Below are 15,269 nucleotides of genomic sequence, written 5' to 3'. Positions count from 1 at the left end.
GAAAATTAGGTATTGCTCCAGCTTCCATAGGCAATCATGTGTTGCTTCATTTTTGAAGGACATAATAGCTCACAGGCTCACAAGTGGATAAAACACACTGCACCAAATTGCTCACTCGATGTACCTACAAATCAGTCAAGTTACCTCAGTAGACTCATTTCCCATTTTGAGCACACTAAGCCGTCCACTTTCCACAAGCAGTATTTTTGCATGCTCGTGTCCTACAAGACCCACAGAGCATTTAGCAGACATTTGCTGAAGCTGCATGTTGCTGCACTGAAATGAGTCTTAGTGCCAGTTAATGCCTGGGGAAAATGAAGCAATTTCCTTAATATTACTCAACAAGGCAGGATCTGCAGCAGGATTCTCAGCACCCCGCCAGACACTGGCCTTGAGTCTCACTTCAGCAGATTTTTCTCTGGAATTACCCTACTACAGCAGAATTCCAAATTGGGCTCTGTACCTTTTTCTGCAGAGGTTTGATAAACAGTCCTTTGTTCAGGAAAAAAAAAAATCCCTAATGTTGGAGAATGTGGGTCCTTTTTCCTCTTGTCCCTGGAATTGTGATTGGAAATAATTGGAAGTGTCACTGGAAGTAATCAGAAGTGACAGTCCTTGGGCTATAAGGCTTTTGCTTCAAGTCTAACGATCCCCCCGCAAAACAAAACCTAAATTTAAACAATGAAGTCATAAAGTGATTTGCCTTCAAGGTTAAAATCCTGCAATTTTTTTTTTTTTTTTAAAGATTAAAAAAAAAGTGCCTGACTGTTTTAGTTCAATATTCAAGGCTTGCTGTGTTATATGAAAGACTTCCCTCTGCACACACAAAAACACCCCACCGTTTCCTGGCATTCTGCAGCCCTACCTTACAGATAAAAGTACATATCTATATTAAACATTTCTGTGGCCTTTAAAATTTTATCAAGCCTTTAAGAAACAAAAAAAAAAAAAATAACCTAAGCCGGCTGAGCTATGAGGCTTAGCCAGCATGCATCTCAAATATTCCAAATACTGGTAAACCACCTAATTCCAATATTTTTGCTGAGGCACAAAGAGGGGAAGGGAATGGAGCCACTAATTTTTTATTTTTTTTTTTTTCACATTCCAGTTCTGGAATGGCCTCTTGCCAGCCCCGTTTGTACTAAATGCCATCCAGGCACATATGGAAAGAGAGTCTCTGCTCAAAAAAATTTACAGCCTAAATAGCCAAAGAGTAAAAGGTGCAAGGCACTGGAACAAGAGCTACAGAGGGATCAGTGTGACTTGCCAAAATCTAGAACAATGCAGGGAACTGCATCCAGACTCCCAGCCCATGCACTGACCACTCCCCAATGCTTTCCTGAACTGCTGCTTTTTGTTCTACCTTCAGACACTCCAGCAGAACACACCATTTCCCTCCACAAGGCAGCCTTTGAGAGGCATTTCCACTACCGCAGTATAATAGTGTTACAGTTATTATGCCACTGCTGCTAGTTTAAAGTTTATAGGGAGCAATGCAATTTTTGAGTAAACGCTGGTGCACACACTTGAAGACAAACATACAAATATTCCCCTTTATCAAAAACCACAGGGAGGGACAAGGGGACTCCCACTTCCCATTTAGTGTAGCCGGCTTCCAGGTTCTGCTCTGCCAAGCAGCTCAGCACAGTGGACACCTTAACTACAAGCGATTATTCCACAGGTACAGGCTAGCTAGGAAAGCTAGATTTTCTTCTTTCATATGCAAAACAAAATCGTTCAGAAACTAAGCACACATAGCCCAGAATGTTCCTTCTGTGAGGGCTCTACTGGCAACACCGCAGCCATTCACACCACGAGTGGAGTTTCTCAGCACATTGGTACTAAGAAGTCATTCAAAATTTCTCAAGTATTTTATTAGAAAGTAAGGATAAATCAATCCTTCCCGTTGTTTGGAAGTCATCCCTCCAGATGGCAGCTGTATGACTTCAGCTTGGTAAGTCACAGCTGATGTATTCAGCTGTTTGTTGATTATCTGCCCATCACTACTTCTACCCATGTTTGAGGACATAATAAAAGAAAAATGGGTTTAAGTCAGAGCTGCAAGGGTTCTAGACATGTCACAACTGCTACCTTACCTTTAGGCAGTGTGCACCCACCTGCATCTCAGGTTCCACCTCTGTTGGCTTTATATACTTCTCTACCCGAAATGGCACTGGTAGACTGAGTTACCCAAATCTTCATTTAAGTGTGACACTTAGCACAAAGCATGCTACAAAAGTGGTAGAGCAGTATTATGGTAGATGAAATGCAGTCTAGTCATGGTCAGCAGTTGCCTCTAACTGTGCATGCTCCATTTTGAAAGACTTTCCAAGAGAAGAGCCTCTCTTCTGCCAATGCATATTATAAGCACAACAAAATTTAATTGCCTTTGGTAGTGAAAGGTCAGTAAAACTGCAGGCACTAAGCTGAACTTCAACCTTTCTACCTAGTCAGTCAGGAACAAGTCACATACACTAAGGCTTCATACTCATTTTCCAGCCACAAAAATGGATGTCGTCTACGCAGAAGAGACAGGCTGAAAATACACTGTAACTCTTGTAGGACAGCAGTTCTGATGTCACGAATCTGGGTCTCGCTCATTAAGAGAAATGCTGAGATACAACATTTGCCCATTTCAACTGCCAAATGCTTTCCTAGAGAAGATCAAGGAGTGGATGAGGACAGGACTTGTTTCATGACCTTCTATTACATTCACTACCTTCAATTCATCTTACACTCGCTTTGTCCTCTTTGCAGCTTGTTGCAAAGAAAAGACAGAGCTACCTAATGAGTCACATAAAGAAACTGAGGTACCAAAAGAATGTCTTGAGAAAAGCCTAGCAATTGTGTTTTGCTGAGGCAGGGCAGTACCCATCCTCCTCACATTGCCCAGCTGCTTTTCTAGTACTCGGACACTGAGCTTCTGGGAAAAAGGACCAGCTTTATTCTGGGTTGCTAATCCACTGCTAGAGCTCCCAGTCGCTACTGCATATACCCTCTCTATACTCTGCCCAGGGAAAGCATGTTTTAGGCAACGTTTGAAGCCCTGGCAAGCAGAGGTGGGCTGCTTTATTCTACTCAGCAATACTGAAGCAGCAGACTGAAGGAAGAAGAGAGTCCAAGAGACAAACAAGATAGAAATTCACCATCCTCCCTTGACTTTCCATCACTTCACACATTTTCCATTGTTGTGTTTCCTGCATGGCCATTTCTGCATCCTCCACTATCCTGTCATTTGAGTATCTATTCAGAGACCTCAATGACCTGACTTCACCCTTGGCTTTTTGCTGGGCTGCTTCTGTAAACTAACCATTTCTAAAAACAGATGAAGAAACTGCTTTGGGAAAAACAAAACACCAAAAAAACACAACCCATTCATCTTTTTAACAGGGCACCACCAAGTTCCCACTGCACCTAAAGTAGCCTCTTTTGTAACACATTAGTGCATGTGAGATACGCACAATATTGTGTACACATGAGCCAAGCTGTCTCTGCAAGTGTATCAAATACATTTCAAATACACAAGCAATGATTACTGCCTACCCAGGGGACCAATTTAGCTAGAAAACTAAGGTAAAGCTTGACTAAGGTTGTGGGAACTATTTTCAAAGAGATTGCAAGTGCCTGTTTAGTACCAATGAAGTGGGGTGCTGCGAGCTGCTTTCTGTGCCTTTTCAGAAGTAGTTTGGTGTAACAAGCACACTTACACACAAAAGATATTTCAAAAACACACAAGGCTTTGTCAGAGTGGCTGTTTACATTTCTTTTCAGGCAGTTCCTGAAAACTCAAACAAATCCCAGATTGCAAACCTGCTAAGCTCCCTATGAAGCCCTGTACTTGCCTTGAGGAAAACAGGGGTGTTTGTTGTGATCCTGAGGATAAACATCAGGATATCTCCAACGAAGTTGTGCAATGACATTTCTGGGAAGTTTGTGATGCTCTTGCATAAAAAGTCCTTCTGAAGTGGGCCAGAGTACCCCACAGAAACAGACCACTAATTGTACTTGGAGGAGACAAGGTCCAGGGTGGGCACAAAGGCAAAACAGCAGTTGCTTTCTATGGGAAATTCAGCAGAGTTGCCTCCCCTGGTTCTATTTCCCACAAAATGAATTATTATTCAGAATTTCAACTCAACTTTGGCATGCTGCTTTTATTCACTCTGGAAAGTTACCTTTTTTCTCCTTTCATTCCTCACAGTAAAATGGAAAAACCAGAAAGGATAAAAATAACACTCAAAATAAACATTTTTTTCTTTTTTAGAAGCTAACAATCCAAACCATTTCATATAAAACAAAGCACTACTAGAGGAAATTAGGCCTTTTCTCATCAAGCGTCTTGACAGAAAATATTTGATGCAAACCATCGCTGGCTTTAGAAGAATTTTACTGTCTCACAAAAAGCGTTAACCCTGATATCCCGCCAGATAGCAGCTCACAATTATGTCTAGCTCCTTTGAATTTCCCCTGGAGTGTCAAATGGATACTCTGCTTTTCTTTGCTGCCTTTCCTTAGGTATTCCTAGAGCGGTGTTCTATTAAAGAGCTCTTCGTCATCTCCTAGAACTAAATTCACACTACTGTAACAGGCTTAATCTTGCATACAGTTGATATTTTGTTGACTGCTTTTGGAGTTTTCATGACAAAAATGACTTGTCATTTCTATCAAGCTGTCCTTGGGGTAATAGTCTTTTGAGCTAAACAGACCAAGAAATCACCTGCATTCCTTCAGAATCCAATGACACAAACAGAAGGTGAAATCCATACGGCAAAATCACACACAAACTCCCTTTTCACAGCTACAGACTCTTCTTTTTGTACCCCATTCCTGAGCCAAGGCCTTTTGCTAAGTGCTGTAAAATCATGGGACAAAACCCTTGTCCCACCAAGCTTCTAAGTACACCATGAAACAAACAGGCAAAGGCAACAGAGAAGGAGCCACGAGAAAATTAGGAAATAGCAAGTGTGTTATATGCTGTTAGCTATCACTGAAAAATTTGGGAAATACTTCGAAATTCAGCAGAAATATAAGATCCGTCAGCTTACCTACAGGTTGCTTAAAACAGTCTCCCTTGCTTTTTACTTGTCCCAGGCAGAAGTATTCCATTAAAATGGAAAACTTCCCAGTATCCTCTTTGGGAGCAGGAGTGCTCTCTTTTTTAAAAAAAAAAAAGGTAACACTGCAGTGTTTCTTGGCTTTGCTGGAGCGTGGCATTGCAAGGGTTTAAGGAGAAGTATCTCAAGGAGATGTGATAGGGCACAGTGCAGGTTTCCTGTGCTCTTAAAGCAGGAGAGAAGGCCAGAGTCAGTATTCCAGGGCACAGCCCCAGGCTGACCTACTGCTGCTGAACGCTGCGGAGCTGACTCCATATCATCACGGATTTTCAAGCCAGATGACTGGTGAATACCTGGACAAACTCATGCTGTCAGACAGAATTGCTCATGCCAACAGGCACTGGAAGGATCAGCACCATAACCTTTTTCCAAGTGCAGTGAGACAATGAGAGTCTTGGTGTTCAATGCAGCAACTGTACACCCCTGGGACAGCACTGTAAGAGAGTCGCTGACCTCAGAGCTTAGAGGGCAGAGCTCAGCTACATCGGTAGGAAAGGTACTTTTCAACATCAGTAGAAAAGGTACTTCTGTTATTATAGCTGCACCAACTCTAGCAACACCACCCCTGCATAACACACTGATAACACACTGAACATGTCTTTGTCAGACAACCGTAAGTCAGATGCAACGTGCTTTGTGGTGAGCAACTCTTAACACTAATGTAAAGGTTCACTGCCAATAGCAGGACACAGGAAAGCTGGGTGACTGATTTGTCAGGACACATCCATGGCTTTGAATTGTGAAGCCATTGGTTTCTGAAGGGCAGCGCACATACTCGCCAACAACAAAGAGCATGGAATAGCAGCACCAGAGCCAGGCATGCAAGCTTTACCCATGTGAACATATTTGATTAGAAGAAAATTAGCTTTTTACTGTAATGGAAGGGCCATTAAAAATATTAAAAATTGTCTTGGAGGGCATGAAAGAAGGCAAAGGAGACTTCCAGCATCTGAAAACTTAAGCCAATTCAGTAAAACATTTAAATGAAATCATTTGCTTATTTTTTACTGGCTGAGAAATGCAGCATTCTATTGTGAAGTTTTTACACTCAGAAGTGAAGAAACACAGATATTTCCCTTGGAAATTTCAGTTTTGATTTTTAAGACTGCTCTGTGTTACACGAGGAGTTCTGAAACAATTTTGACCAGCTGTGGACTGAGATGAGAATCAATGTCACAATCACTTTCATATATGCACTCACACATTAGCATGCATCACCTTCCACTCCTCATTCCTTCCTGCTTCACTTACCCAGTCTTTACTGGGGAAGCATGGTCATGCTCTTGCACACACTTAGGAAAGGCTTTCATCTTGCCTTGTTTTAAAAGTCTCCTTAAAACTAATTGGTTCCTGTCTCCTCACACAGCTGCTCACTTGTCCCAGAGAGGCAAACCGTGTAAAAGACAAGGACTGTATATATTAGACACACTATTAGGATGTTAAATACTGAAAATAATGAAGACCCAAACCAAGCAAACTTCCTTTTGAGTTTGTTTGGCCTCTCTAAACCCTTTTTTCCACACTAGACTTTCACTTTATCAGCAAGAAAAGAAGCAAGCCATCATTGGCTTTTTTTTACTGCAGAAAATGAATTAGACTTTCTGTATCTAGCAAATGAGACTCCTCAGGGGAACCACAATACTTCCTTACTTTTCCCTGGAAAATGCTTCTAATAATGGTGAATGAAGCTGAACACAGAGCAGAAAGACCAAGTTACCCGTTGACAAGATGGACAAGACAAGGGGCAGATCAATGACTGATGTAGTACCAGGAAACAAAACGTTCCAGGATTTTCTGTGACTTTGGGAAGCCACTTACCCTCCCCTCACCAGTACTTGGACACCCACAGAGATGCTGAGAAACACGACTCATGGGTGAGGGTATAAGCTGTTGAGGGCACGGACTGCCTTTTGTTCTGTGTGTATGTGTTACTAGCATAGTGGAGATGCTGAGATGCCAAACACATAACAATTATCTATAAAACACAGTGGGCTTTATCAAAGCTGCACTAGTTATGGAGAGTTAAGCTGTCATTACATGACAGCCAAAAGCACCTTTTTTTGGGCCAATAGCTTATTCCTTTTGCTCCAAGCTTTCAACATAAAGGAATATTTAGCTGAGTAGGGTTGGTGGATCAAAGACAGCAGTTCCCATCTTTCCCCATCAGTGAGGTAAGCAACCTTTCTGCCTAATTTCCACAGAGCCCTTTCCCTGGGGCTGACCTAGCCCAGACAACTCTGGTAAGAGCTTAGCTGTTCTTCCTACCCTTGCTGTCTCATCTCCTGGAGTCTTCTTCAGATACCATCTCCACCATATTGAGACAAAAATGGCCAAAGCACATGTGCAGTGAGGACCAGCTAGTGCCTGTGCTCCCCTGCAGATTCTGCAGCATGTCCAAGCCCCCTATCACATTCCTACAGATAAAACTTTGCTAACAGCAATCCCTAGAGCAAAAACCTTTTCTACGATTTATTCAGCAGCTCTACACATGCTGCTTGTCTTTCAGATACCTAGAAATCTGGCTAGTCCATGTTCCACACCTGCGAGAATTAAATAACAGAGCTGATGCCTGCAGCATTTCTTTATAGCTGTCAAAAAACTCAATTCTACCTGTGCCCAGCTACATCAGCCACCACCCTGTGGGGCACAACTCTTGCCTGGGAATCAAAAACCAAGCCACTTTTTCACACCTGTACCCAGGCTCCTGGGGCACAGGAAGACCCAGGAATACAGCCTTTGCCCAGCCACAACAGATTTCAAAGCTGTCTGCCTGTCAGCACGATCTGGTGAGCAGAACGGAGACAGAAGCTCACTCATCACATTAAGGTGCCTCTGGAGATGCAGAGACCCAGGCAGCTTCTGAATTCATCTGGTAGGCAAGCCCCCCTCAAAGATCTCAGGGCTGCAAAGTCTTTCCTCCATAGGCTATGGCTTTAACAAACACTTTTCCTTCAGCCCTTCTGCCTTTGCTGTCCTTTAATATCTCCTTCCCTGTTCTCTGCTCCTCTGCTATTCAAGAGTCAACCTCTACCTCTTTTCTTTCCCTTCTTTCAGCAGCCCTCTCTCTCCCTATTTCTTGCCTTCCCCTTTTATCTCCCTCTCCCATCCTTTTCCCCCTCAACTCCCCCCTCTTGCACTTCAACACATCTGTTTCTCATCTTAGGCATCAACTGGAAACAATAACCCCTTTTTATTTTAAAATCTGAATGTTAAATGCCCAACAAATCAAAACAGAGTTAAACAAATTTGACACTATGCCCGAAACAAAGACATTTTGTTCACCTTGTTTTGCCAGAGAGGTTTAAGCCCCTCACTAGTTCATTGCTGAAAAGCGCTGCCCTCTTTAAATGAGAAACATATATTCCAAAAGGAGTCTGTTTAACCACCACTTCTAAAAAATGAATCCAGATATTTAAAGAACTCTGGCCATCAACCTGCTAATAATGCAACAAGAAAAGCATCGGAACCCAAACAACACTGAAATTGGAGTTCTCCGTAAAAGTTTTTTCTTTACAAATCGCTTTCTCTAGCTCATCAGAAATGAATTTCAGTCATGCAGACAGAGCACATGGAAGCTCAATTAAAAACGCTAAACAAAACCAAAAAGACAACCTACCTAAAAAGAGAATGGAAAGTGCAGACATTCCGTCTCCAAGCAAGAGGGACTTTTTCTCCCTTTTTCTTCCTTTCTCCCAGGAACGGAAGGCAGACCTGCACAGGATTCAAAGGAACGCCTCTGGAATGCACTGAGTGTAATTGCATCCATGTGCCAGAAAAATAACCAACTTCACTCTTTCTTTCCTTCTGCTATTCATCTCCTTGTCCATATTCCATCCAGTTTTAGTGAGAGCTTTTAGATCTCTGTGACCGGTAATTCAGGCCCTTGAGTTTCTGGAAGAGACAGAGGCAGTGCAGCAAGGAGTTTACATCTACGGCAGCACAGAACAATTTTGCTTGTCTGAAAAGGAGAGGAGCAGGGGAAAACACTGTGCTCAATGTTCACCACATGGCTGCCTCCCAGAAGAGCCCCTCCCTACCATCAGCTGGGATTAATAGTGAAGACCAGTCATGTGGGTGAGGTAGAGCTGATTTCTAGCAATAATATATATATCTACCTTTGAAGGAGAAACAGGATGATTTCTTTTGTGTCAAAACAGTTAAGTTTGGAGGCAATAAAAAAACAGCATGGAAAAAAAACATCAGACTGATCACTCAAGGGCTAGGAAGAGTCTCAGAAAAAAGCACACACGTGCTCTTCAGAATGATAAACACATTCACATGTATACATTATCTTTATTCTCTTTTTGCAGCTATCAAATTTCAGAATTAAAGCTTTTAGTCTTACTGGAATACTTTCTCCATTTGTTTCAGGGTTTCCTTTTTGAGTTTCTAGGAGAAAAAAAAAGGCCTAAAATTTTATTTAATTTTGCATATTATCTATGCTTCACTGATGAGAAAAAGCCAAATCAAGCAGAGATTGTCTACATTTAGGGACTGCTGTGGGATGCAACTTACACCTCACACCCAAGGACCATTTCAAGGCAGCCAGAGAGACCTTTACAGCCCATCTTCACCCTAGTGTACTTAACAAGCGAGTGAGTGTTAAAAACTAGCTCAGATATTCCTCTTATGCCATCACAGCAGTGAAGACAAACCTCTCAGTCTCTGTAAGAAAAGTGAAATATGGTAGGGAGTTCACAGAAGATGACTTTTACCACCTACTGAGCTGAACTGGCCAGAACACAACTTTTTTATTCTTTAGTAAAACATGTCTAAATCTTGCTCCTCACAGCAAGGCCATGGAAACAAGGATGTTTTACATGTGTGCATACACACAACTGTTCTGATGCACTTTACGCAGGTACAGCCCAGGCCTTGGCCTTACACCTTAATATCCATATGCCCTAGAATAGATACATCTACTTTTCAGAAAAGTAAAGCACTTCCATCTAACCTACTTGGCTATTAACAGAAGAGTAACACTGGTTATCTGAAACTCTAAAGTGGCCATTCAAGAAGCTGAGTAAGCATTTGGGTGGCTAGCCTGTGCTAAGGTGGGCGTTACCACAGCTGTACAGATAGGAGGACCCCAGCTAGTTAGTTTAAATTTCCTAAGGTGTATCTATATACACAACTGCATATTTTTCTTAAAAATAGCCATACTTACAAAGAAACGTCCATCATATACAGATGACTGCAAATCAGATTTACCCACCTTGTGCAACTTGGGGCTGAAAGAAAGCTTTGGAAGACAGAATAAAAATCCTTTCCCTTACAAACACTTATGAAAGTATTTTTAAGAATTAAGAGGGATAGCAGGCCATAGACAAGGCTGCCAGCCTGTGGTCTGAGACCTCAGACCTTACTTTCAAGCTCTCTCATTAGCTCCCTTTGTAATTCCATCTATACACAGTTTCTATACACTTCCCTTGTAAAATCAGGGATAATATACTGTTCTCCCTCTTCAGGGATGAAAACAAATACAGCAATCTTTATCAAGTCCACAACGAGGAACACTCTGCTTAGAAACTATAGGAATTCAGTGCCTTAGCTCTTCATTACAGTACTAGCTTTTCAAGCATTTACTGGAAGACAAGAAACACTACTATCCTAGACAAAATTAGATCCTAGATTCAGGTATATCCCATCAGAGAGAAATAGCATGGATAAAAATTATACTTCTGGATCCTGCTTCATTAAAGTTTAATTAGCCCCTCCCAGCCTCAGATGGAAACAAAAGCAGCATTTAGCTCCTCCTCTCCAAAGCAGCTGTTCCCTCTAACAGTGAGAAAATTATTTAAACAGATTATTCAACAAATATGGACTGATGATACAAAACTAATCACTATCACATGAATATAACAGTTCCTACCTACCATCTGTGTCTATCCCATCTACCCATATCATCAGAGCTAATTCTTTCATAACTTTTCCTCACACACTTGACCAAGCAGGCTGCTGGTTTTCAAGCAGTTGAATGGGCCTAAGAGAACATCATTGATTTCCAGTGCAGGACACAAACCAATGAAGGAAAGTGCATTTAATCCCTCCCCCAGCTCTCCAGAAGCCAAGCAGCACTGAGCTTGTCTCTCTGCATTACGATGCTGACAGAAAATGTCCCAAGCTCTGCTGCAAATACCCAGCATGCTGCTTTGCTTTAATAGAATCAGTGCATCAGACACCAAGACAGGGAGGAGCCTTGTTACCCTGCTCTCACTGCCCAGCCTCCACCAAACCCCGCAGAGCTGGGACGTTCGAGGGATGCACAGGATGAAAGAGGCCATGCATACAAAATCTCCTCTTCATCGTCTTGGACGAACCCTTCCACAGCCTGTTCTCACATTACACTCAGCCCCTTCAGGAAGCTCCTCAAGAGCAAGTTATGCTTTGGGGTTCCATGGGGATTCTCCCTCTGGTGTTCATACCTATAATGGCAAGGGCATCTCCCTTGTTCCCCTAACAGTTCCAGGGAGAGCCTAGTGAGGGCTGGTGTAAGTACATATAAGGACACACATGCCACTCACACCAGCACATCTGCAAGAACTTTGCTGATTGTATCTGAGGGAATAGGTCCCATCTGCAGCACATCATTGTTCCAGAAGGGGCAAATTCTTCTACTAGGCTTGTGAATGCTTTCACCCAGTACTATACAATGCTGGCACAGAGTGGGGGATAAGTAGCATGCACTTCTCAGCAGGGAGAATAATGAAAGGGAAAAAGTTATGTTTAATATCATAAGCATTAAGGAAAAAGGTTTCATTAAAAAAATGTTATAAACTGAGTTTGGTTTTTAGGGTTCCTGTTTTGCTGTTGACAGGCCCTGACTTTGAAGCCTAGGCTATGTTTGGATTAAAATACCCATATACAAATATCTGTAGAAACCCTCATGGGCCACAGATCAGCTTTTTTGATGCCTTCCTTGGTGCTGTTTCAGTTTCAGCCCCTTTCAGTATAATATGTTCTATTAAATCCACCCATCCCAAGAGCCTGCCCAGCACTGGTTGGCTTGTTCCAGCACCTCAACTAGTAGAAACATGTGGGGGGAAACTTTCTCTAAGCCCTACTTTTTTTTTTTTTTGATCATGTTATTCCTTTCACCTTACTCTTCTTCCTCCAGGGAAACAGCTCCTTGAGGTGTAGCTGCCCCCATTGCTGCAGAGCATCACACTATCTTCTCAACACGAAATAGTGCTGCATAGCCCCAGCAACAGCAGCTCTAACATCCTTGTCACCCAAAATACATCCAGAAGCCCTATTTTTCTTCCAGAACTGTTATTACACAGCAATAATACAGACCACTGCTACTCAAATACCCTCCTGCATTCATTCTTTATTGTCTGTTCTCTGAGACTGCCCATACAAACTTCTCTCATACAGTTTAAATTACTGTAGCAACTTGCTGATACAGCCAGTAAAAGAACAGGGTTCATCCACCAGCAGAACCAGATGAGCACTTTGAATCTCATGAGCAAACCCACGTTCTGTCCAGCTTTAGACTTCACAACTGAAACAAGCACAAAAAAGTACTGGGACAAAAGAAAGCCAAACCACGCACACACACCAGCCTGAACAAAAAAAACCTCAGACAACAAGGTCTATTAGGGTAGAAAATAAAGCCATTCACACATTTATTTTCACAATAAGCCACTAGTGGAAGGCCTGCTTTCTACTACATCTGGACTTACAAACAAGTTGTTGTTTAAAAAGTTTTCATCTCTCAAGTGGGCTTCAATAATTGATCATAAAAGTGCTGTTAGTCATTTAGTATTATCAAAAAGTCTCACTTCAACAAGCTTTAGCACTCACAGTGTCAGTAAATGGATTTAAAAAAAAAAAAACAAAACAAAAATCAAACAACAAAAACCACCAACCAACCAAAAAACAACCAGGCAAAAACCTCCTTAAAGCTATATCTAGTTTGAAGTGCCTCAGCCTGCACAGTTTGTTACTCTAACATTTATTTCTAAGTTGGTTTTATGGAAAAACACCCTTATTATTTCTTTTTTGGATAGTTTTATTTTTAATGCAAGTCTGTAACTGTAAACTGCATCTACACTTCCTAGAATAAAAAGTAGAATTCCTCATACACAAAAACAGCATTTTTAATCTATATTAACTTTATGTTGTTGTTATAATAAGAAGTGAGCATAAAGTAAACTACTTACATTGTACTATAAATCCTATAGTAAAAAACAAACCAAGTTAAAGCCTTCAACGTTTCACCTCAATTAACAACAAAAGATTTAATAAAAAATTTAAATACTTTTTCCCCACAAGACTTCCATGAGGCAAAGTCTTAAAACCAACAACGTTCAAGAATGCTGGTTTTTATTCTGTTTCCTCTGAAAAACCTGCCAATGAAACACCTTGCCTTAATTTCCCAGCTGTGAGATTGGAAAATTGGCAAGTAAACCTTGTCTGTGAATCACAGGTGTGAAGCATATGAGATAACACAGATGGAGAGACCACAGGTGTGGAGCATATGGTCAGAACACAGGTGTAGAGCATGTGAGATTAAACAGGGAGGGTCAGAACACCAGTTAAAAGGGAGGAGAGAAGAGTAAGTGTTTTTAGGTGAGGGAATTATTGAAAAAAATTTAGTAGTTTGTTGGTTTGTGGTGTTTTTTGTTGTTTTTTTTTTTTTTTTAATTTATATTTTAATGTGTATGTACTTGACACTGATAGAGATTGTTGGAAGGAGAGTGGAAGGAGCTAATTAGAAGTAAATATCTAAAAGCAATGGCTAGGAAAAAAACAAGAAAAAGTAATGGTTAAAAAAAAGAGATGTTGTTTGCTTTTCCTACTGTGAGGTAAGTAACAATTGTGGACTTTTAAAATATTTTTGTGTAACTTTATTTTAAAGTAAGTACAATTTTTAGGTGTTAAGGAATGGTTTGAATATGTGACGCTAACTTTGTTGTAAACAAAATGTAGGAAAACATGAAAAGAAAGCATTTGGTGAAGAATTGAGTGAGATTACTTAGGTATTACTCTGCCTAGACTTTAACTTAGGGAGGTTTGGGTATTTGTACTGTTTTTCTTATAAGTGGCTGTGATTGCTGAGTGTGTAGTTTAGTTCTGGTAGTGTTTTCTGTATTAGTGTAGCTTTCTGTTGGAGAAAATTTGAGACAGGTATGTTGTGGTTATTAGATTTAAAACTAGTTTTCGCAGCATGTGGTTGTTTCTTTGAAATAAGGATATCTTAGTAATTTGGTATATATGTATTCATAGATAGTATTAAGGTTTTCTGTTAGCCCTTTTACTGACCTATTATGTGGTATTTAGTGTATCATTTTGTTTATTTTTTTATTTCTCTTTTTGTTTTCTCTTTTTTATGTAGTACAGGAGTTCCTGGTATATCAACTAGTAATATACAATCTGTGTCCTAGCTAGAACTTTTGAACGCTGTTGTGGAAAAAAAAGTCTGTTTGCCAAGTGTTTTCATAGTACAAAACACTGAGTATGAGTTTTTTCAGAAATAGATGAAATAGAATGTTAAGCAGAAATTTGCTCAGATATTTCAAAACAAAAGAAAGCAATAACGTTGTTTATTATAACTGAACAGGTAAGATGTCAGTATAGGAGAAGAGGATTTTTTTAACTTTAAAATATAGTTCTAGAATACTGATTAACAAACTTTCAAAACTTCTTGTAGCTGTTTTTTCTATTGGAGTGTCTGTCTTGATTCAATCCTTAATGGAGGTGAGAATACTCATCATGAGCACTGTTTTGACTGTAGAAATTTATTTTTTAAAAGGGCTCAATAAACATTAGTGGAGATGAAATGCAAGGTGCAGAAAAGTTAAGGAGAATTTTTTTACCCCAAGAACAAATGTTTAAGCTTTTTTAAACAAAACTGTTAAAGGTGAAAGCTGAATTTCGCATTTTAATTTTCTGTTCTTCTGAGCTTTAAACAAACAGTTTGATATTTTCAATATAAATATCAGTGATGCTTTTGAATAAATTGATAATAATATGCTCCAGAATAGCGATCCATAATGTGCTTCTGAATTGCTTTCAGGTAAATTTTGTCTGAGTACTTCTGCCTTTTTAAACTCTCCTAATAAACAAGTAGACTGAAGCGTAATTTTTTCATCACTGCCATAGTCAGATGTAGTTTGTATGACAACATATTGCTAGCTACCCATAGAAAAAAGT

General features: G+C 40.5%; 1 protein-coding gene across 1 annotated transcript in view; it reads right to left on the bottom strand.

Annotated features, from left to right (window-relative positions):
• The window catches only part of LOC104366463 (CXADR like membrane protein), a 44,513-nt gene extending 35,405 nt beyond the window's left edge, over nt 1–9,108 (bottom strand). The window contains exon 1 of the mRNA XM_009973399.3: nt 8,728–9,108. Within this exon, the coding sequence (XP_009971701.2) occupies nt 8,728–8,755 (28 nt within the window). The 5' untranslated portion in view covers nt 8,756–9,108. The remainder of the gene's footprint in view (nt 1–8,727) is intronic.
• Nucleotides 9,109–15,269: the final 6,161 nt, after the last annotated feature.

This window comes from Tyto alba, unplaced genomic scaffold (assembly GCF_018691265.1).
Source record: "Tyto alba isolate M040663 unplaced genomic scaffold, T.alba_DEE_v4.0 Super-Scaffold_32, whole genome shotgun sequence".
In the NCBI taxonomy this organism is placed as follows: domain Eukaryota; kingdom Metazoa; phylum Chordata; class Aves; order Strigiformes; family Tytonidae; genus Tyto; species Tyto alba.
This window is presented reverse-complemented; position numbering and strand designations above follow the sequence as displayed.